This window comes from Ovis aries, chromosome 13 (genome assembly GCF_016772045.2).
Source record: "Ovis aries strain OAR_USU_Benz2616 breed Rambouillet chromosome 13, ARS-UI_Ramb_v3.0, whole genome shotgun sequence".
In the NCBI taxonomy this organism is placed as follows: Eukaryota; Metazoa; Chordata; class Mammalia; order Artiodactyla; family Bovidae; genus Ovis; species Ovis aries.
Window position 1 is genome coordinate 1399001 of NC_056066.1, and position 22435 is coordinate 1421435.

The 22435-nt window shown below is 40.6% G+C and overlaps 1 protein-coding gene across 2 annotated transcripts in view; it reads left to right on the plus strand.

The window, feature by feature from the left end:
- PLCB1 (phospholipase C beta 1) overlaps positions 1-22435 on the plus strand; it is an 857274-nt gene that overhangs the window by 651281 nt on the left and 183558 nt on the right. For both annotated transcript variants that reach the window (XM_042230393.1, XM_060397115.1), the window contains exons 11-12: positions 4541-4698; positions 18097-18179. In XM_042230393.1, the coding sequence (XP_042086327.1) occupies positions 4541-4698; positions 18097-18179 (241 nt within the window). The remainder of the gene's footprint in view (positions 1-4540; positions 4699-18096; positions 18180-22435) is intronic.

A 22435-nucleotide genomic window follows, 5' to 3' on the forward strand; every position in this document is an offset into this window, starting at 1 on the left:
GCTTGGGGCTGGTGCACTGGGATGACCCAGAGGGGTGGTATGGGGAGGGAGGTGGGAAAGGGGTTCAGGATTGGGAACACGTGTATACCTGTGGAGGATTCATGTTGATGTATGGCAAAAGCAATACTATATTGTGAAGTAAAAAAAAAAAGAGAGAGAGAGAGAGAGAATGTGTCTAAGATATGGTAACTTTTTCAAATTATCAATGAACTGCACTTGATAAGGCACAAGTAATACTTAATTGAAAATCTACTGAGTATAGTGTTCATTGTTAAGGAGATAATAACTCAGGTAATTAAAATGCTTAATATCCATTTAAAAATATATGCAGCAAGCAAATTAAAAAAAAAAACTTTTGGAAACACTTTGAATCTTTTATGACAAACACTCTGCTGTCGGTTAAGTAAGATATACCTTCAGTGTGGAACCATGCAACTCAGGTTGGAATTTGAGCCCACGGTCTTTTAACTGAGATCACACACCTGGTCTCAAGACTTAATGAAGTTCTGGTTCTTGATGTCTCATTGTAGAAAGAATTCAGTGAGAGACAAAGTGATAGGTAAGAAGTGGACTTATTTAGAGAGAATTACACTCCACAGACAGAGTGTAGACCATCTCAGAAGGCAAGAGCAGCCCTAAAATATAGTGTGGTTAATTTTTGTGGGCTGAGTAATTTCATGGGCTAATGAGTGGTAAGATTATTCCAACTTTTTGGGAGAAAGGGCAGAGATTTCCAGAAATTGAGCCACTGCCCAACTTTTTGATGGTCAACCTTGGATTATATCATGCAGAATGCCAGGCTGGATGAAACACAAGCTGGAATCAAGATTGTGGAGAGAAATATCAACAACCTCAAATATGCAGATGACAACATGCCTATGGCAGAAAGGGAAAAGGAACTAAAGAGCCTCTTAATTAAAGTGAAAGAAGAGAGTGAAAAAGCTGGCTTAAAAATCAACATTCAAGAAAAGAAGATCATGGATCTGGTCCCATAACTTCATGGCAAATAGATGGGGGAACAATGGAAATAGTGAGAAGCTTTATTTTCTTTGGCTCCAAAATTACTGTGGATGGTTACTGCAGCCATGAAATGAAAAGACGCGTGCTCCTTGGAAGAAAAGCTATGGTGGTCCAATGGTTAACAATAGGCCTGCCAATGCAGGGGAAATGGGTTTGATCCTTGGTCCAGGAGGATCCCACATGCCATGGAGCAACTAAGCCCCAACCACTGAACTCATTCTCTAGAGCCTGTGCTCTGCAACAAGACAACCAATGAGAAGGCTGTGCACCACAACTAGAGAGTAGGCCCCCCCAACCACAACTAAAGAATGACAACACACAGCATCGAAGACCCGTGCAGCCAAAAATATATATATTTTTTAAAGCAGAGACATAACTTTGCTGACAAAGGTCTGTATAGTTCAAGCTATGGTTTTTCTAGTAGTCATGTAAGGATGTAAGAGTTGGACCATAAAGAAGGCTGAATGCAGAAGAATTGACACTTTCAAACTATGGTGTTGGAGGAGACTCTTGAGAGTCCCTTGGACTGCAAGGAGATCCTAAAGAAAATCAATCTTGGATGTTCACTGGAAGGACTGATGCTGAAACTCCAATACTTTGGCCACCTGATATAAGGAGCTGACTCACTGGAAAAGACCCTGATGCTGGGAAAGATTAAAGACAGGATGAGAAGGTGACCACAGAGGACAAGATGGTTGGGTGGCATCACCAACTCAAAGGACATGAGTTTGAGCAAATTCCGGGAGATGGTGTAGGACAGAGAAACCTGGTGTGCTGCAGTCCATGGGGTCACAAACAGTCGGACATGACTGAGTGACTGAACATCTACTTGGAGCTGTCATGGTGCCTGTGGGTGTCATTTAACTTGCTGATGTGTTACAATGAGTGTATTCTGAGGTTTGAGGTATAGTGGAAGTGGACTTGTCTACCATTTTGGACATGAACTGGTTCTAATCAGTTTATGTCATGTCCTTGAGCAATGTCACTCTTCTAAAGGTGGTTTCCCACCAAAAACTTCCTTACCGAAGTTAGTAACACTTAACAAAATATTAATGAAATTGCACATTATGTAACAGTATTGGATATAGTCAGTAATATACTTAAAGAATATCCTAGGTAGTACACAAGAAAATCTGCTCTACTGTTGAATAGCTGTGCAATTGTCTGCAGGAGCTAGCATTTTTAATGAGTCAACCTGATTAATTATTTGAATTCTTCACTTTAGCTAAAGTAGCCCTCCTTAAGTTTAACATGTAAATGAACATCAGTTCTCCTTCACTCCCACTCTCCCTTTTTGTTTAGGCAGAAAGGCTTTATTACAACAAACTTTGAAGCTATTATAAATAGCAAATTAATTATCTAGCATCAGAAACTTTCTAGGTTATTTTGTCAGCATTTCTGCTTTTGCAAATATTTGTGTATTTAAAATGCTTTATTTTTTCCAGTAAAGAAAAGAGATTTTGCAAACCTACTTAATCAGCCTTTCCATGCATAAGGGCTCTATAGAACTGAAAAATGTCACCCTATTGTGATGCTGATACTGGATGTTGTGAGATGCATATAAAACTAAAATTAAGCCAATAGGTTTAATCCCATTTTCTCTGTCCTGTGTGTCTCCACTGAGTAGATCTTGTCCATTTCAAAATCATTTTGACAGTTTTCATTGATTTATCAGTTTTAAATTACTGCTGAAAAAATGGAGGCATATAGAAGATAACTCACAGGAAATCTTTAATGTGGAAAGCCAAAAACTTCCATTTTTGTGTTGATGGTATTGGGCTTGCCTCAAAACTTATTTATTATTAATCTTTAAAAAATTTTATCAAAGAAATTTCCTGGTAATCCAATGGTTAGGACCTGGAGCTATAACTGCCATGAACCGAGTTCAAGGCCTGGTCAGGGAACCAAGATTCTGCAATCTGCAAGGTGCAATCATAAATAAATAAATAATTTATCAAGAAATTACAACCTTCCATTGACTTCTTGAGTGAAACAGAAATAGTTGGGCTTCTACTCCTGCCCACAGATTTCTCAAGTGCTTGTGACTACAATTCATATCACTTTACTACAGAATTTCAGTTCTGCTTCAAAGAGTTTTTAATTTTGGTAAATTTTGTCTATTTTCTTTCTTTGCTATTTGTACTTTTGGTGTCATATCTATGAAACAATTGCCTAAGTCACAAAAATTTACCTCTACATTCTCTGTTTAGAGTTTTATAATTTTAGCCCATACAGTTAAGTGCTTCATTGATTGTGTGTGTGTGTGTGTTCTGTGTATGATGTAATAGGAATCCAACTTCACTGTTTTCCATATGGCAATCCAGCTGTCCTAGCACCATTTCTTAAAAAGATGATTTTCTGCAGTGAATTGTTTTAGAACCCTAGCTATCAGTCAGTTTAACATAATTGTGAGGGCTTATCTCTGGAGTCTCAATTTTATTCCATTGACTTATGTGTCTAATCTTATGCCAGTACCACTCTGCCTTGATAATTGGAGTTTGTAGTTAAGTTTGAAGCTGGGAAGTCTTCCAACTTCGTCCTTATTTTTTACAATCATTTTTGCTATTCTGGGTCCTTTAAATTTCCATATGAATTTTGGGATCAATTTGTACAAAAAAGACAGATATGATTTTTATGGGAATTGAATTTGTAAATCAACTTGAGACGTAGTGCCACCTTAACAATTTTAAGTCTTGAACATGGGATGTCTTTCCATTTACCTGCTGCTGCTGCTAAGTCGCTTCAGTCATGTCCGGCTCTGTGCAACCCCATAGACAGCAGCCCACCAGGCTCTCCCGTCCCTGGGCTTCTCCAGGCAGGAACACTGGAGTGGGCTGCCACATTAACTTAGGTCTTGTTTAATTTTGTTAGTGTCTTATAGACTATAAATTTTACACTTCATTTGTCAAATTTAAATTTATTTCTACAAAGTTATTTCCATTTTGCAAAGATAATGTTTAGCTATGCTAAGTATTTGTGCCTTGGACAAAAATGACAGAAGGTTTGACTTGTATAATACAATAGCCTGTCAATAATACTTATGCATAGGGAGGGTCAGAATGACAAGACTGAGTTTTAAAGTTATAATCCTGATCTTCCACTTACCAGCTTTGGGAACTTGGACAAATAAAATGTTCTATGCCATTTTTATTATCTGAAAATAAGCATTTAATAACAAAGATAGTTATATTGGGCAGATTTTTGTGAAGATTGAATGTAGTGATATATATATAAAGTTCAAAGAATTATAACTGGCACATGGTTAGCAGTTAATAAACATGAGTTGCTGTTATTGTTACATATCCTTCTAGTCTCTCTTCTCCAAACCACTGCTAGGGGGCCCCAGTTCCATTTGGGATTATGTTACTACCTTCTGGTATGTTGAGACAGAAGAAAGGCTGAGAACTACTCAAGGTCTTGAACTCTTTGTTTTCCCATTGTTGACGATCTCTTCTAGGAAACCATCAGTGTGTTCCTTGCTTTGTATGAGTCTGACATTCATTTTATTGACATTTTACAGCTGGCCAGCTGGCTGGAAACTCCTCCGTCGAGATGTATCGCCAAGTGCTCCTGTCTGGTTGTCGCTGTGTGGAGCTGGACTGCTGGAAGGGACGAACTGCAGAAGAGGAGCCCGTCATCACCCATGGGTTCACCATGACCACAGAAATATCCTTCAAGGTAGAGTGAATATTACTAAGAGGAGAAGCTAGAAAGACCTGACCCCCTTTTTTGGTAAAATCTGCTTCAGCAGGTTTAGCAGTATAAGGGTCACAGTTAAGTCCATAGGCTATTAATCATATTTGCAATTTCTGAGGCTAAAATTTAGCAGTTTTTACATGAGTGATTGGCATCAGATGAACTGGTCACCAAAATCTAAGGAAACTGTCTTATAAAAGGTACTATCAATTTACTTGCCTATTTAGCATATTCTCTTTTTTTAATTGTATTTTGTCATTATGAAATACAACATATATAAAGAATGTGCTGTGCTAAGTTGCTTCAGCCATATCTGACTCTTTGCAACTCCATGGACTGTAGCCCACCAGGCTTCTCTGTCCGTGGGATTCTCCAGGAAAGAATACTGGAGTGGGTTGCCTTCTCCTCATTGGGAGCATTGGGAGCAAAAAGTTTCCAGTTCTCGGCTTTTAGCCCTGGAACACTTGGGATGTGATAAAATGAACATCTATAATTTGAGAGGGAAACAAAAAGAACCAAGATTTTCAAGGGACAGCCAGGATTCAGTTTAGAAAAGTGGATTTCCTGATATTTTACTTGACAGCAACATATATATATATATATATATATATATGTTCAGAAGGAATATTTACACCTTAAAATGTATTTACTGTTATGAAATTGACTTTTCATGATTTCTGAAACTTCAGTTCAGTCGCTCAGGTGTGTCCGACTCTTTGCGACCGCATGGACTGCAGCAGACCAAGCTTCCCTGTCCATCACCAACTCCTGGAACTTGCTCAAACTCATGTCCATTTAGTCGGTGATGCCATCCAACCATCTCATCCTCTGTCGTCCCCTTCTCCTACCTTCAGTCTTTCCCAGCATCAGGGTCTTTTCCAATGAGTCAGTTCTTCACATTAGGTAGCCAAAGTATTCTGAAACTTCAGTTCAGTTCAGTTCAGTTCATTTCAGCCGCTCAGTCGTGTCCGACTCTTTGCGACCCCATGAATCGCAGCACACCAGGCCTCCCTGTCCATCACCAACTCCCGGAGTTCACTCAGACTCACGTCCATCAAGTCAGTGATGCCATCCAGCCATCTCATCCTCTGTCATCCCCTTCTCCTCCTGCCCCTAATCCCTCCCAGCATCAGAGTCTTTTCCAATGAGTCAACACTTTGCATGAGGTGGCCAAAGTACTGGAGTTTCAGCTTCAGCATCATTCCTTCCAAAGAAATCCCAGGGCTGATATCCTTCAGAATGGACTGGTTGGATCTCCTTGCAGCCCAAGGGACTCTCAAGAGTCTTCTCCAACACCACAGTTCAAAAGCATCAGTTCTTCGGTGCTCAGCTTTCTTCACAGTCCAATGCTCACATCCACACATGACCACTGGAAAAACCATAGCCTTGACTAGATGGACTTTTGTTGGCAAAGTAATGTCTCTGCTTTTGAATATGCTATCTAGGTTGGTCATAACTTTTCTCCCAAGGAGTAAGCGTCTTTTAATTTCATGGCTGCAGTCACCATCTGCAGTGATTTTGGAGCTCTCCAAAAATAAAGTCTGACACTTGTTTCCACTGTTTTCCCACCTATTTCCCATGAAGTGATGGGACCAGATGCCATGATCTTCGCTTTCTGAATGTTGAGCTTTAAGCCTACTTTTTCACTCTCCTCTTTCACTTTCATCAAGAGGCTTTTTAGTTCCTCTTCACTTTCTGCCATAAGGATGGTGTCATCTGCATATCTGAGGTTATTGATATTTCTCCCAGCAATCTTGATTCCAGCTTGTGCTTCTTCCAGCCCAGCATTTCTCATGATGTACTCTGCATATAAGTTCAATGAGCAGAGTTACTATATAGCAATTACCCACTCCAGCATTCTGGCCTGCAGAATTCCATGGGGTCACAAAGAGTCAGACATGACTGAGTGACTTTCACTTTCACAAAATTTTACAACAATGTTTAATATGTGGTTGACCTTAATTCTGATGAAAATCTTCAGAAGTTTTATCTGCTCCTGAAGTTGAACACTCTTTCTTTCTTTTTCCTTTTTTCTTTTTCTTTCTTTTTTTTTTTTTTTTTTTGGCATTGCACTGCTCAGACTTTATTGAGCTGGTAATCAAAGAAAAGCAATAGAAAACTATTCAATTCTATCTCACTGTGGAGCTATGAATTTGGGCATCAACAGAGCTAAGTTCGAATCTTGTCTTTGCTTTTATCAGTTGGGTGTCCTTAGACAAATTATATTAATTGTTCTGTAAGTTAACTTTTCATCTGTAAAATTGATACAATATTACCTTCACTAGGTCATTCATGGGGTGAGCACTCAATGTCTTTTGGTTTTTCTTTAATGGAAGATCCATGTATTTTGGTTCCATTTCTGTAGTCCCCCCCCTCTCCCATCTCCTGCCATGGTCCCTTGTCAGCTAAGATACCAGCCTTAACTGTTGGGCTCTTTTTAAAAATTGGGGGACACACAACCGTTGTGTGGAGTGGATGCAATTTGGGTTCATCCATCTGTTGATGATGAAGAGGATCATGCAGTGGGAGACAACATATCCAGATGGAACCCTTGTGAGCTAGGGGACCAATGCACGTGTGCACATACCCACTCCAGGAGGGCCACTCACAGCCCTGCCCACCAGCCCCTCATGAGTCCATGTGAGGAGCAATTTTATTTTCTTAAACATTTATAATCCTCAAGGTTGTTTGAGTTCCTTTAGGGGTAAGGGGGACTACAGGGGGAATATAAACACCAAGCACATTCTAAGGCACATTTATTTTATATGAAGCTTTTGCTTCTTGCCTCAGCCATCAAGTCAGCTTGGAATGACTCTCCCTGTTCACCTGACCTTACAAGTGATCCTTCAATCACATTTGTGACCCCAGAGTCACGGGCTAGTGAGCATCTATTCCTGGGCTCCAGAAGTACAATTTTTCAACCACATGCACACACTTGTTGACAGATTTAGAGACTAAAAAAACTAAATCTAGCTCAGAATTCTGCTTCCTCTTTCTGCCTACTGCAGTTGAGGGTGAGGTGCGGCCAAAAAGGAGCAGGAAACTCGTCATCCTGGCGGTTGATTGGCACAGCTCTGCTTCCTGCTATTGTGCGTTTGCAGGATAGATAATTCTGTCAGAGACGTGAGTGAGTGTGTGGTGGTGGTGCTGGGTGGGGATGAGTGTGAGCAATAGAAATGCCAGCCTGTTTTGTAGAAACAGAGCAGGAATTCTCTGCATCAGGATTAGGACTAGAGGGAGGTGAGTGAAATGCCTTACATGCAAAATGTATAGAGGTGTCTATTCTCACTGGTGTGTAAATGCAGAGGTGGCACCTGAGATTGAGCATCTCTTTAAATTTTGTACTTAGGCACCTCATCTGCCTCACCCAAGTCCCAGTTCCGCTCTGCCTAATTGTCAGCATGCAGCCTGCTTTTCCAGAACCGACTGGGTACAGTGACTTTTTCATAAAGGAGATGAAGAGAAACGGGGCCACAGCCCTGTGCGCTCTCACCCTCAGTACCCCTGCCCATGATTCCCTGGGCTGCAGCTCCACAGGCCTCTGTGCCATTTCCTGACCAAGCTAGGCAGGGATACCTCACAGCCTTTGCCAGTTTGTGCCTCCGCCTGAGACAGTCTTCCCCCAGTTATCTGCATGGCTCACTGCTTAACTCCTTGAAAGTGTTAGTCGCTCAGTCATGTCCCACTCTTTGCCAGGCTCCTCTGTCCTTGGAATCCTCCAGGCAAGAATACTAGAGTGGGTTGCCATTCCCTCCTCCAGGGGATTTGCCTGGCCCAGGGATCTAACCTGGGTTTCTTGCATCACAAACAGATTCTTTACCATCTGAGCCACCAGGGAACTCCTTGAAGTCTTTCTCAAATGCCACCTTCTCAAGGAGGCCTCCTGGGACCTATTTAATACCGTGACCAGCCATCACACCCGCTCCCGCCTTCCTGGTCTGCTCCCCATCACTTTGTTTCTTCCATTTACCAAGTGGCACCTTCTAACACTCTGCTTAATTTACTCAATCATTTATTGAGTTCCTTCTTTATTGGCTCGGTGTGTGTGTGTGTGTGTGTGTGTGTGTGTGTTCACTCAGTCATGTCCAACTCTTTGTGACCCATGGACTGTAGCCCATCAGGCTCCTCTGCCTTTGGAATTTTCCAGGCCAGAATACTGGAGTATGTTGCTATTTTCTTCACCAGGGGATCTTCCCAACTCAGGGATCGAACCTGTGTCTCTTATATCACCTGCATGGGCAGGCAGATTTTTTACCATTAACGCCATTAGCTGTGTCCTTCTAATAGCATTGAGCACCATAAAAATAGGGATCTTTGTTTTGTTTTCTAATCTTTCCCAAGCACTTTAAAAAGAGTCTGGCAAAGTGCCTTCCCAGACAGTACAGTGGCTGAGACTTCACCGTCCTATGCAGGGGGCGTGGATTCGATCCATGCTCATGGCCAAAACACCAAAACATGAATAGAAGCAATATTGTAATAAATTCAATAAAGACTTTTAAAAGTGGTCCATAAAAAAAATCTTTAAAAAGAACTGGCATATAATAGGTACTGGTGAAGGGAAGCCTGGCATGCTGCAGTGGGGTCACAAAGAGTTGGACATGACTGAGTGACTGAACAACAATAAAATTTTTTAATTAATTTATTTTTGTTGAAAGATAATTGCTTTACAGAATTTTGCTACTTTTTCCATCCCTGGTGGCTCAGACTATAAGGAATCTGCTTTCAATGTGGGAGACCTGGTTCGATCCCTGGTTTGGAAAGATCCCCTGGAGAAGGGAAAGGCTACCCACTCCAGTATTCTGGCCTGGAGAATCCCATGGACTGAGGAGCCTGGTGGGCTACAGTCTATGAGGTCTCAAAGAATCAGACACAACTGAACAACTAACACTTTCTCACTTTATTTCTATCCCCAAGCAAATAGACAAATTATAGTGGAGACTTCATTTTTAGTCTTCCTTGTCTCTGTTCATCAGGTACATGAGCTTTGTCTTTCTCCATTTTTGCTGTAAAATTCCATATGTTGATAGGTGGTGAAAAAATTCTCTCAATGTTTGCCTATCTGGGCTATCCTGTATGTTTGGACCTGATCGGCATGGTGTAATTAGACAATATTCTATTGCCGCAGTGTGTATTGCAGCAGCAAAATAAACCAAGTGCAAAAGTCCATCATTTTTATGTCACACAGTTTATCTGCTCTAAGTCGATGTGATCTGGAAAGCTTTGTGAGGTCTATGATATATACCCACAGCAAAAGTTCCTATTGGCATTTACCACCTATTTATTGTTGGGCCAAAATAAAAAGGTGTGTTCTGGGAAAATGGACATGCTGTAATTCAGCCTCTTTATGGAGGACTTTTTATTTTGCATTCTGGATTTATTTATTACACACCCCATATATCTGCCTGCTGGGGTCTTTGCCTCACTGCCTTAGTCTCTCCAATGGTCATGACATAGTAACTCGCCGTCTGGTCTGCATTCTCTCTGCTCCCATGCAGTCTCCTTCCTCCCACACTGGACGCCCACCTGCCTGCTCTACCCCCAAGCTGCTCCTGCCCCCTGCCCCCTGCCCCCTGCCCCCTGCCCCCTGCCCCCGCCCGGGCAGTTCCTTTGTAACTCCCAGCAATTATATAAGATGGAAAACAGAGTCAAGTGATGAAGTATATAATACAAATATATTAAATATGAGTATGTGGTTAAATGGAGCATTTCTGGAAATAAAGCATCATTATCTAAGATAAGTAATAATAATTTAGGATGCAATTTAACTGCTACATAAATGCTTGCATAAAATGGATATCCAAATACACCCTGCTATTGTCTGTCAAGGATAAAGGATTTCAAGGGCAGTTTTTCCCACTGGAAGCTAGTAAGTGAGACATATAGTGTATAGATTATTGGATCCAGTATTATAAATCTATGAAAAAAATAATTTTGGCTTAATAAGGGGCAATCAAGCAGTAAGGTACTTTCAGGCCCATAGTCCACTAAGGATAGCTTATGTGAAAGAACCAAACTTAAAAATTATGACTGGTCTCATCCTCAGCAGAATCCTCACCCTCAGGTGCTCCATGCAAAGTATTCCAAAGGTATGAAAAACCAAAAGCCCTCTAAGGGAACTTTTTTTTTAAGTTCTCTCAAGTAAAATTGTTAGGGTTTCCCAGGTGACTCAGGTATTAAGAATCCTTCTAACATGCAGGAAACATGGGTTCTATCCCTGGGTCCAGAAGATCCCCTAGAGAAGGAAATGGCAACCCACTCCCAGAAGGAAAATCCCATGGACAGAGGAGCCTGTCAGGCTACAGTCCGTGGGGTTACAAGAGTCAGACATGAGTTAATGACTGAAAAATAACTAGTAAAATTGTAAGATGAAATTCAGTCAATGTTTAAAGGTTCAGAAAGGTTTCCAAGACTAGAGTTATGGTGGAGATGGGGAGAAGGAGGAGGACGAGGCTGGGAGGAAGAGAGCAAGGAGATTGTTGTGGTTCAGAGTGCAGTTCTGGAGCTGCCGGCCAGGGTTCTGGGACTGATTGCCTGCACGACCAGGGGAAGCTCCCTTACAGATCCAGCCTCTTTCTCAGGAGAATATGGGGGTGATAACAGTGCTTACCTACCTCCTAGAGGTGTGCTGAGCGTTCAGTGCTGTGCTTAGTCGTTCAGTCATGTCTGACTCTTTGCGACACCATAGACTGTAGCCCATCAGGCTCCTCTGTCCATGGGATTCTCCAGGCCAGAATACTGGAGTGGGTTGCCATGCCCTCCTCCAGGGGGATCTTCCTAACCCAGGGATCGAACCCAGGTCTCCCACATTGCAGGTGGATTCTTTACTGAGCCACCAGGGAAGAATTCAGTGACCCTACTTAATATACAACATGGCTTAGAATGATACATGGTACACAGTGAGTACTCTATAAATGTTAGCTACTGACATTATAATTGAAACTTTTAAAGCCATACTTTTAAATAGTAGCAGTATTAAATATGCAAGGTGTTATTAAGTCAGGGTAAAGGTGGGGGGTTGAATAAAGTCATTTGTAAAGCTGTCACGATAGAGGATGTGAGGAGTGCCCAGACACAACGTTTGGCCTCCACTTCACCTCTAGGAAGAGGCCAGAAGGCCACACCACGTGGCAAATGAAACACAGCCCAGTCTTGGTAAGAGGCCCAGTGAGAGCTGAGAAGGATGTGACTGGTGAGTTTGGAGGCTTCAATGTGAACATGGGGCCCTCAGTCAAATGCAAAGACCAAATGTGTACAGTATCGGGGCAGGAAAGGGGCAGGCAGGATACACAAAGGACTTCCCTGGCAGATCAGTTGGTAAAGAATCCACCCCCAAGGCAGGGTTTGATCCCTGTATGGGGAAGATCGCTTAGAGAAGGGAATGGCTACCCACTCCAGTATTCCTACATGGAGAATTCCATGGACAGAGGAGCCTGGTGGGCTATGGTTCATGGGGTCGTGAAGAGTTGGACACAACTGAGTGACTAACACTTTCACTTTCTCAGGATAAATGAGTCAAGAAGGTCTAGGAAACCTTCAATTCAGCAGCATTTCAGGGCACACCAGAATCTCTACTGCGGGAATAGAGAGAACACCACCCAGAGAACAAGAAAGACAGGTGGGGACATGGACTCTACAAATGTGTGTGAGAGCAGGCCCAGAAAAAGACATGGGCATTTCATTGGTCAAACACAAAGAGAGATAGACCCTTGGGTTTTCACTCACCTTCAGGCCTCTCATTGGCCTAACTGGAGATATGCAGGTCTGGAATTCAGTTCAGTTCAGTTGCTCAGTCGTGTCCAACTCTGAGACTTCATGGACTGCAACACACCAGGGCTTCCTGTCCATCACCAACTCCCAGAACTTGCTCAAACTCATGTACATCGAGTCAGTGATGCCATCCAACCATTTAATACTCTGTCGTCCCCTTTTCCTCCCACCTTCAATCTTTTCCAGCATCAGGATCTTTTCTAGTAAGTCAGTTCTTCACATCAGGTGGCCAAAGTATTGGAGTTTCAGCTTCAGCATCAGTCCTCCAATGAATATTCAGGACTGATTTCCTACAGGATGGACTGGTTGTATCTCGTTGCAGTCCAAGGGACTCTCAAGAGTCTTCTCCAACACCACAGTTCAAAAGCATCAATTCTTTGGCGCTCAGATTTCTTTATAATCCAACTCTCACGTCGATACATGACTACTGGAAAAACCACAGCTTTGGCTAGATGGAACTTTGTTGGCAAAGTAATAATGTCTCTGCTTTTTCACATGCTATCTAGCTTGATCATAGCTTTTCTTCCAAGGAGCAAGCGTCCTTTCATTTCATTCTGGCAGTCACCATCTACAGTGATTTTGGAGCCCAAAAAAATAAAGCCTCTCACTGTTTCCATTGTTTCCCCATCTATTTGCCATGAAGTGATGGGACCAGATGCCATGATCTTAGTCTTCTGAATGCTGAATTTTAAGCCAACTTTTTCACTCTCCTCTTTCACTTTCATCAAGAGGCTTTTTAGCCCCTCTCCACTTTCTGCCATAAGGGTGGTGTCATCTGCATATCTGAGGTTATTGATATTTTTCCCGGCAATCTTGATTAAAGCTTGTGCTTCCCCCAGCCCAGCATGTCTCATGATGTACTCTGCATATAAGTTAAATAAGCAGGGTGATGATATACAGCCTTGACATATCCCTTTCCTGATTTGGAACCAGTCTGTTGTTCCATGTCCAGTTCTAACTGTTGCTTCTTGACCTCCATACAGATTTCTCAGGTGGCAGGTCAGATGGTCTGGTATTCCCTTCTCTTTAAGAATTTTCCACATTTTGTTGTAATCCACACAAAGGCTTTGGTATAGTCAATAAAGCAGAAGTAGATGTTTTTCTAGAACTCTCTTGCTTTTTTGATGATCCAACAGATGTTGGCAATTTGATCGCTGGTTCCTCTACCTTTTATAAATCCACCTTGAACATCTGGAAGTTCACAGTTCATGTGCTATTGAAGCCTGGATTAGAGAATTTTGAGCATTACTTTGCTAGTGTGTGAGTTAAGTGCAATTGTGCAGTAGTTTGAACATTCTTTGGCATTGCCTTTCTTTGGTAGTGGAATGAAAACTGACCTTTTCCAGTCCTGTGGCCACTGCTGAGTTTTCCAAATTTGCTGGCATATTGAGTGCAGCAGTTTCACAGCATGATCTTTTAGGATTTGAAATAGCTCAACTGTAATTCCATCACCTCCACTAGCTTTGTTCGTTGTGATGCTTCCTAAGGCCTACCTGACTTTGCACTCCAGGATGTCTGGATCTAGGATAGTGATCACACTATCTGGGCCATGAAGATCTTTTTTGTACAGTTCTGTGTATTCTTGCCACCTCTTCTTACTATCTTCTGCTTCTGTTAGGTCAATACCATTTCTGTCCTTTATTGGCCCATCTTTGCAGGAAATGTTCCCTTGGTATCTATAATTTTTTGAAGAGCTCTCTAGTCTTTCCCATTCTGTTGTTTTCCTCTATTTCTTTGCATTGATCACTGAGGAAGGCTTTCTTATCTCTCCTTGCTATATTATCTGTAATCCATACAGAAAAAGCAGCGCCAATATGAGAGATCACCAGGCTCATTGCAATCAGAAAAGAAAAATGGCAAAAACCAAGATGGCTCTTTAAGACCCTGTTCAACAAAACCCTGTGCCATTTTCACATGCATTTCAGCAACCAAAACAAAACATAAGGTCATGCCCACTGTCAACAGATATCACAGGAAGGGGAGTGAATATGTGGGGATGACGACAAAATCTATCCCAGCAGTTAGTACAAGGATTTTTGACCAGGATGATAGAGGTGGAGGTGCTAATATTTGGTTATATTCCAAATATATATTTGGACAGGATTACATATGAATTAAAAGATGTGATAGAGGAATCAAGAGTGGCTCTCATGTGCTTTGCCTGTAGCCAATAAAACAGTGCCAAATTTAGGAAATAAACAAAATCTAGCCTCCGTTCACCCCATATATGCTACTCACTTCCCTTATGATATCTATTTGCAATTCTTTTTTTAATTGAAGTATAGTTGATTTACAATATTTTGCCAAACTCTGCCACACAATTTGACTCAGTAATATACATATATACATTTTTTTATATTCTTTTCCATTATAGCATATTCCAGGAGATTAGATATAGTTCCCATGCTATACAGTAGGATCTTGTTGTTTATCCATTCTATAAGCAATAGTTTGCACCTGCTGCTGCTGAGTCGCTTCAGTCGTGTCCAACTCTGTGCGACCCCATAGATGGTAACCCACCAGGCTCCCCCGTCCCTGAGATTCTCCAGGCAAGAACACTGGAGTGGGTTGCCATTCCTTCTCCAATGCATGAAAGTGAAAAGTGAAAGGGAAGTCGCTTAGTCGTGTCCGACTCTTCGAACCCCATGGACTGCAGCCTACCAGGCTCCTCCACCCATGGGATTTCTCAGGCAAGAGTACTGGAATAGGGTGCCATTGCCTTCTCCGAGTTTGCACCTACCAACCCCAAATTCTCAATCCACCCCTCTCTCTCTCTTCTCCCCTTTGGCAACCACAAGTTTCATCTCTATGTCAGTGAGTCTGTTTCTTTCATATATAGGTTCATTTGTGCCATATTTTAGACTCCATATATAAGAGATATCATATGGTATTTGTCTTTTTCTGATTTATTTAGTATGATAACCTCTAGTTGCATCCATGTTGCTGCAGAAGGCATTATTTTGTTCTTTTTATGGCTGAGTAATATTCTATTGTATATATATACTACATCCTCTTTATCCATTCATCTGTCAACAGACATTTAGGTTTTTTCCATGTCTTGGCTGCTGTGACTACTGCTGTGTGATTCTTTCGAGGCCTTTGATCTTAGGTGGCTAAGGTCATTAGCTGCATGCTGCTGCTACTAAGTCACTTCAGTCGTGTTCAACTCTTTGCAACTCCATAGACAGAAGCCCACCAGGCTCTCCCATCCCTGGGATTCTCCAGGCAAGAACATTGGAGTGGGTTTCCATTTCCTTCTCCAATGTGTGAAAGTGAAAAGTGAAAGGGTAGTTGCTCAGTCGTGTCTGACTCTTAGTGATCCCACAGACTGCAGCCTACCAGACTCCTCCATCCATGGGATTTTCCAGGCAAGAGTACTGGAGTGTGTTGCCATTGCCCTCTCCAATTAGCTGCATGGGAGTTAGCAAAATAGTTAAGCGCACAAACTCTAGAGTCAGACAGATTTTCCTGGGGTTTCTTGGACTCTCTTCTCTGTGATCTTCGGCATATTGGTTAATATCTCTTGAGTTTTCATTTTATAATCTGTAAGATGACATATAGTATTTTCCTTAAGGAATGTTTATGGCATGAGATAAGATCTTTGTCTGGAATGTAAATGCTCATCTAATGGCAGCTATGTTTGTATTAGTTGGGTTTAGGGTGAATGGAGAGGGAGGCATCAGCAAGGTAAGTAACCTTGGTTCCCTTGAGACTATCTGCCCATCACAAGCTGCATCGCTTACCTCCTCTCTCTGCATCCTCACAACAAGCTTGTGGAATGAGGCTTATTACTCCCACTTTGCAGGCCAGCAAGCTAAATGGACAGAGGTATTAAGTGATTTTTCTCAAGGTCACACAGCTTGTAAGGCTAAGAAGAAGGATTCAAATACAAGCCTGTTTGAATCCAAAGCCCACACTCAAATAAATCAAATAAAGAGTTTTAAATCTGACCAATGCTTGCTATTTATAGCACACTTATTTTTGATGGTATCAACTAAAATAATGTATGAAAGGCAATCTGTGAATTCACTGTTAAGAAACAGTGAGTGATTCTTTTGCTCCATGCAGTCAATTCCTTCTTAGAGGGTATATGCAAATACAGTCTAGAATTAGAAAGCCTTATTTATACTCTGCGGCCAGAGAAATAGCTTTCTGGCATGGATAGAAAGCAAGCTATGAATTCTTCAAGGAAGGTAGAGAAGATAATGGAAAGGCCTCAGGCATAAGGAATCAGAGTAAAAATTCTTACTTGGAAGGAGAAGATGTAAAGAATAAATGCAAACAAAATTAGAAAAAAAAAAAAAAGGATGTGAAGCCACAAGAGTATTGACAGTGATATAATTAAAAATAAATGAGATCCATCCTTTAATACCAGCTCAATAAGGAAAACATTTTGAAAAACTAATGTCCAAAGTTGGTGAATATGCATTGAAAGTTGCTCTATTATTCTAGGCAGTCTAAGATGAAAAGTAATTTGGAGAAACACAGGAGACTAGAAAAATATTCTTATTTTTAATGTGATAATTCTCCTTCTGAGAATTCATTCTTTAAAAATAATACAAAATTTAAGGGAGAAAATGAAGAGTTTCTTTGGAGAATTATTTGAATGATAGCTCTTAAAATATGTCTATCTAATAATTGGATAGTGGTTAAATAAATTATGATACTGCCACTCCCTAAAATTGTATACAGATATTAAAGCTGTGACCTATACATTAAAAAAAAAAAAATAGATTGGAAAATGAAGTACTGACACATATTACAGAATGGATGAACCCTGAAAGTAGGCTCAATGAAAGATGCCAGACATAAAAGGCCGCATGTTGTATGATTCATTTATTTGAAATGTTAGGAGTAGGTGAATCTATGGAGACAGAGCATGGGTTAGTGGTTGCCTATGTCTGAGTATGTGGGATGGGGTTGGGAAAATGCAGAGTGACTGCCAATGGGGACATAGCTTTGTGGGGGGTGATTAAAATGTTTTAACTTAGATTGGGGAGATGATTGCAAAGTGTGAATATTAAAATTTTTCAGCTGTATACTTTGGATTTAAATATTAACAATATATAGCAATATTAAACAATATAAACAATAAACATAACAATAAACAATATACATAACAATATAAACAATATAAAATAAACAACAATAAACAATATATACAACAATATTAAAAATACAAATAAAATATTTACTAAGTTATGCAAATACACGAGAAACGTAGAAATAAATATAACAAAATGTCTACAATGGTTTAATTCAACAGGCGAATTTATGGATGAAAAATTTTGCCTTCTCTTTGTCCAAAATTCTTATAATGAGATTAGAATTCTTTCATTATTTTTTTTAAAAAAATGGAATTACCAAAGAGGAGAACCATTCCCCTTCACAATTATGACTCCCCTCCACCCAAATCCAGTGTTCTTTCTTTTATCTTGCTAAGATAAGAGTAATAAAATTTACAATCCAGCAGCCTGCAAACCCCCTCTAGCTATTTTAGGCCCTTTGATACAATTCTATGAATGAAAAAGACAATGGTATTAAAGAGTTTAACTCAAAAAAATAGACACATTAAACTTCTGGCTTATTGAATATGTATGTTCTCATTTTTAGGAAGTGATCGAAGCCATTGCTGAGTGTGCATTTAAGACTTCACCTTTTCCAATTCTGCTTTCATTTGAGAACCATGTGGACTCGTAAGTATTCAGCAGATTCAGTAGGGAGTCTTTTCTCCAGATAGAGCATGTTTAATCATTGTTCATCAGATTTAAGATATTTGACATTATTTATGCTGTTCCTCAATTAAGCTGTATATTAAGTGGCATATGTTCATCTGTATATGATGGGATTCGTTGGTTTAAATTTCATTAATATTAGAATGATCCATTGGACTTGTGGAATCTATTTTCTTGCCATGATAGGGTTTTAATTTAAGGACTCCTCTTTTTACAGTGAAATGAAACCCATTTCCTTATATAATACATGTCTCTATTTCAGTGGCTGCTCTTATAACCCTCCTTCATTAGCTCTTTCTACTGCTGCTGCTGCTAAGTTGCTTCAGTCGTGTCCGACTCTGTGCGACCCCATAGACAGCAGCCCACCAGGCTCCCCCGTCCCTGGGATTCTCCAGGCAAGAACACTGGAGTGGGTTGCCATTTCCTTCTCCAATGCATGAAAGTGAAAAGTGAAAGTGAAGTCACTCAGTCGTGTCCGACTCTTCACGACCCCATGGACCACAGCCTACCAGGCTCCTCTGTCCATGGGATTTTCCAGGCAAGAGTACTGGAGTGGTACTGTGTGCAAATTTATAGTCAGTTTTGCCACCCTAAAATGGCCGGTTCTATACACACTAGAGCTGATGGAGGGTGAGTTTAAAATATTAATTATATTTTGCCACTTTGTACTTACACAGAACTCAGACCACCAAATTCTTCCTCCTTCCTATTTTTGTTGGTTTCCCATTTGTTAATATTTGTATTTTATTTTAAAACAACGCCAGTTTTTTGCTGAGCCACATAAAAAATAGGTAATTTTTACTTACCTCTTTCATTCATTTTAAGGCAAAGGATCAGAGTTAGGCACATTTACATCAGATACATACATATAAATTTATCATACAGTTACTCAATCTAGAGAGCTTCAACATGAAAGATTCTCATCTACATTGAGTCAAAATTCAAGAAACTAAAATTCTAGTCTCTGGCATTAATGTCTGAAGACTAGTCAGACACTATGGTGACTAGTACTGACCATCACTGCTCATAAGAGCATTTGGGAAGCTCTATGTTTCAATCAAACATCTAAGCTACCACCTAAGCCAGTTTTCTCCACTAAAAGCCTACAACACCTATCCCAGGTTGGCCCACAGATTTCTTAGATCCCTTTTTATCCTCCTTTCAGTAGAAAATCTTTTCCAGGCCACTGATTCCCTTTGTCCAACTAATTTGCAACACAGGCTTCAATTCACTAATTCTTAAAGAATGCACTAAACCTTAAAGAACCAGTTAGGTAGTGACCAAATTTCAGCTTGAGCAATTTCAAAATAGTTAAATCATTTGTTTACATATACGTGGAGAGAGACCTTATTTAGAAATAACCAAATTATAATTATTTGTATTTCTAGTTTGCCCTCGGGAAATCTATACTACATTTACCAGCTCATGACTCTATTTCATTAGGAGACAACCAGCCAGTGAATAATGTAATCATTTGGCACATAGTTTTTCTAGCACTCCTGCACTCCTGAGGGGCAACTGAAGAGAAAAGCATTTATTCTGTTTCATTGCAATTTCTTTTCTAATGAAAGGAGAACCTCTTTAGTTGCTGTATTTAGTACTTCCCTTGCTGTGACAACTCTGATGTGCATGTGACTTTCCTCATCTCGGCCCATCTGTTTGTGATTGGGCTCTAACAATGCCTTAGCACCTTTTTTTCAAGAACCGTACTTCCTGGAAAGATTGACATGTCACTTCTTTTTGCAGAAATATCTCTAAGTCTAGTGCACTCATTTGCTTCAAGAAACATTTCTATATAAATTAGACAAAATGAAAAATTTTTGTATCATCCTTGAGTGTCATAACCTTGAGTGCCCACCCTTGAGTGTCACTGGACTTCACCATGTAGCCAGAGAGGCATCAACAACCACCAGCACCACAAACTAAACAACAGCTACTGTTTACTGACTATGTATTATGTGCCAAGCAAGGTTCCAAGCCTTAGTTCATGTAACCTCACCACAAACCCAGGTGCTCCTAGAAATAAATATTTTTATCATTATCCATATTCTACAAGTGATGAAACTGAATCCCAAAGAGGGTGAGTACCTTGCCCAAGGTCATGCAGCTAAAATATGAGAGTGGGGATTTAAATTTGGCTAATGTGGCTTCAAAACTCATCTGTTTAAGCAATACCACCCCCAAGCCTAAACCAAAGGATCATGAGCATTCCAAACATGGTAAAGTCAAGCAGAGCATCCCACAAGGCAATAGCCTGCAAGTAGTCATGTTTTTGTGGCTCATGACCTTAACCACAGCATATTTTTTTAGTCTTCAACCCCAATCATACAGAGAGCCAAACTGAGCATGAAAACTAAATCTACAGTGGAGATAAAATAAAAAAGATTGTCCCCTAATACAGCCCTTTCAGGTTGAAAAAAATGAGAAATTGAGCTGTTAAAAGTTCATTAATAATGCATAAATAACAAAAGAAATCAGGAAAACGGCCTTCCTAGGATGCTATGATATTGATCCCAAACCACTGAGATGATGGAATGGCAGTGAAATCCTGAGATGCTGAATTCTATTGTGGGAGGAAGTTTTTTGCTTCCTATTTCCATTGTCCTTGAGCCTCACACACATATCAACATCATTCAGCTGCAGTTCTTTCCTGGGAGGACTGTCACACACCCAAAGAAAATTGACAAGCTTCCCCTTTGCCGGTAAAACGTTATGCTTGACTCATGGGCCATCCCACCTCATTTCTGAACAAACCAGTGGTGGATACCATTCATCAGTTATAGCACTCTTCTCCACTGAACTAGATGCACTAGATACAGAATCTTCCTCAGCACAGGACACACACACCCCAAACATCTGAAACCTATATACCATCTCTAGCAACAGGTATTTTTTTCTCCTTCGTGCTGTGTATACAAAATGCCAGAATCAGAACCCTAGTCCCAGCCCACTTGAGCCATGCCTTCAAAACAAACCCACACTGGAAAAAAAGAAGGAAACCTCTAAATTTTTTCATTTTCTCTCCTAATATTTGAAACTACCTATCAATGAGTGACAAGGAGAAATCTGCAGTGAGCAGCTGACAAATTTTCTTCCACCTGCTATATCACAGCCCCATAAAATGCAGAATTCCTGAGCTTCACCTCCACACCTGTATTTGAATTTGTATAGTGAGACTTTGAATAATATTTTTTATAAGTCTCAGTTAACTGATGAGCCACCTACTTTTAACTTGTAAACTAGCATTTCACTAAAAGAATTCTCCACTACACTCAAGTGAAGAAACCACCACATCTGGTTCAGCCACAGAGAATGTAAGATTTTGGATGAAGTCCTTAATTGCCAGCAGCTGTAAATCCTTCCTACATATTTCATATATAGAGAAGGAGGTTGGTTTAGTTCACCTTGGATGATGTGGGCTTGCTCCTTGGTCAGAAAACTGATCTCCTTCCCAATGTTTTAACATATCCATATGGGTCTGGTGTGGCCTGAAGCTCAAAATGTATTTGTGAATATTTTCCTCTCGCTGTATCTCCTTGGTAGCCAGTGTTGATGTTCTAAATGCTTTAGGATTTTTGGTTTGTTTGTTTTTTTTTTTTCGTTTGCTCTCTCATGGCAAATGTAATGTCTTGTTTCTGCAATTATGACCCACAATTAAAGTTGCTTTGTTCTCCTCTGACTTCTTCTGTCCAGCTTGCTTTCTGTTCTAGTTAGGTCCCCTCTAGATGCGCATGTGTGTTCGATCTTCAAACACATTTTCCTTTATCCGTGGACACTGCCTCTTGTTCTCCCCATCTTGGCTCATGGTGAAGCAGGTTTTAGAGTTTAGGTCAGACACAGATCCTTGCTCTCCAAAGTGTGGTTTATCCATGGACTAGCAGCATCTACATGATCAGGGAGCTTGTTAGAAATGCAGATTCTCAGTCCCCACCCCAGTCTTTGCCTTGGACTCTTCATTTTCTTAAGACCCCAGGTGATTTGGTAAAGTGTTAGAGCACTGCTCTAAACACTGAGGTTCATTAACCAGCTGTTTATTACCTGCAGGTTTGTTACAAATGCAAGTTCCAAGGCTCCACTACCAGCTCAGTGAATCAGGGGCCTGGGGACAGAGCTCTGACACCTGCAGCATTAAAAGCCCAGGTGATTCTTTAGTGACTTTACTCTTTACTTGAGTAAGATTTTGGTTTAGCAAAATCCTCTCCAGGGTCTGATTTGGG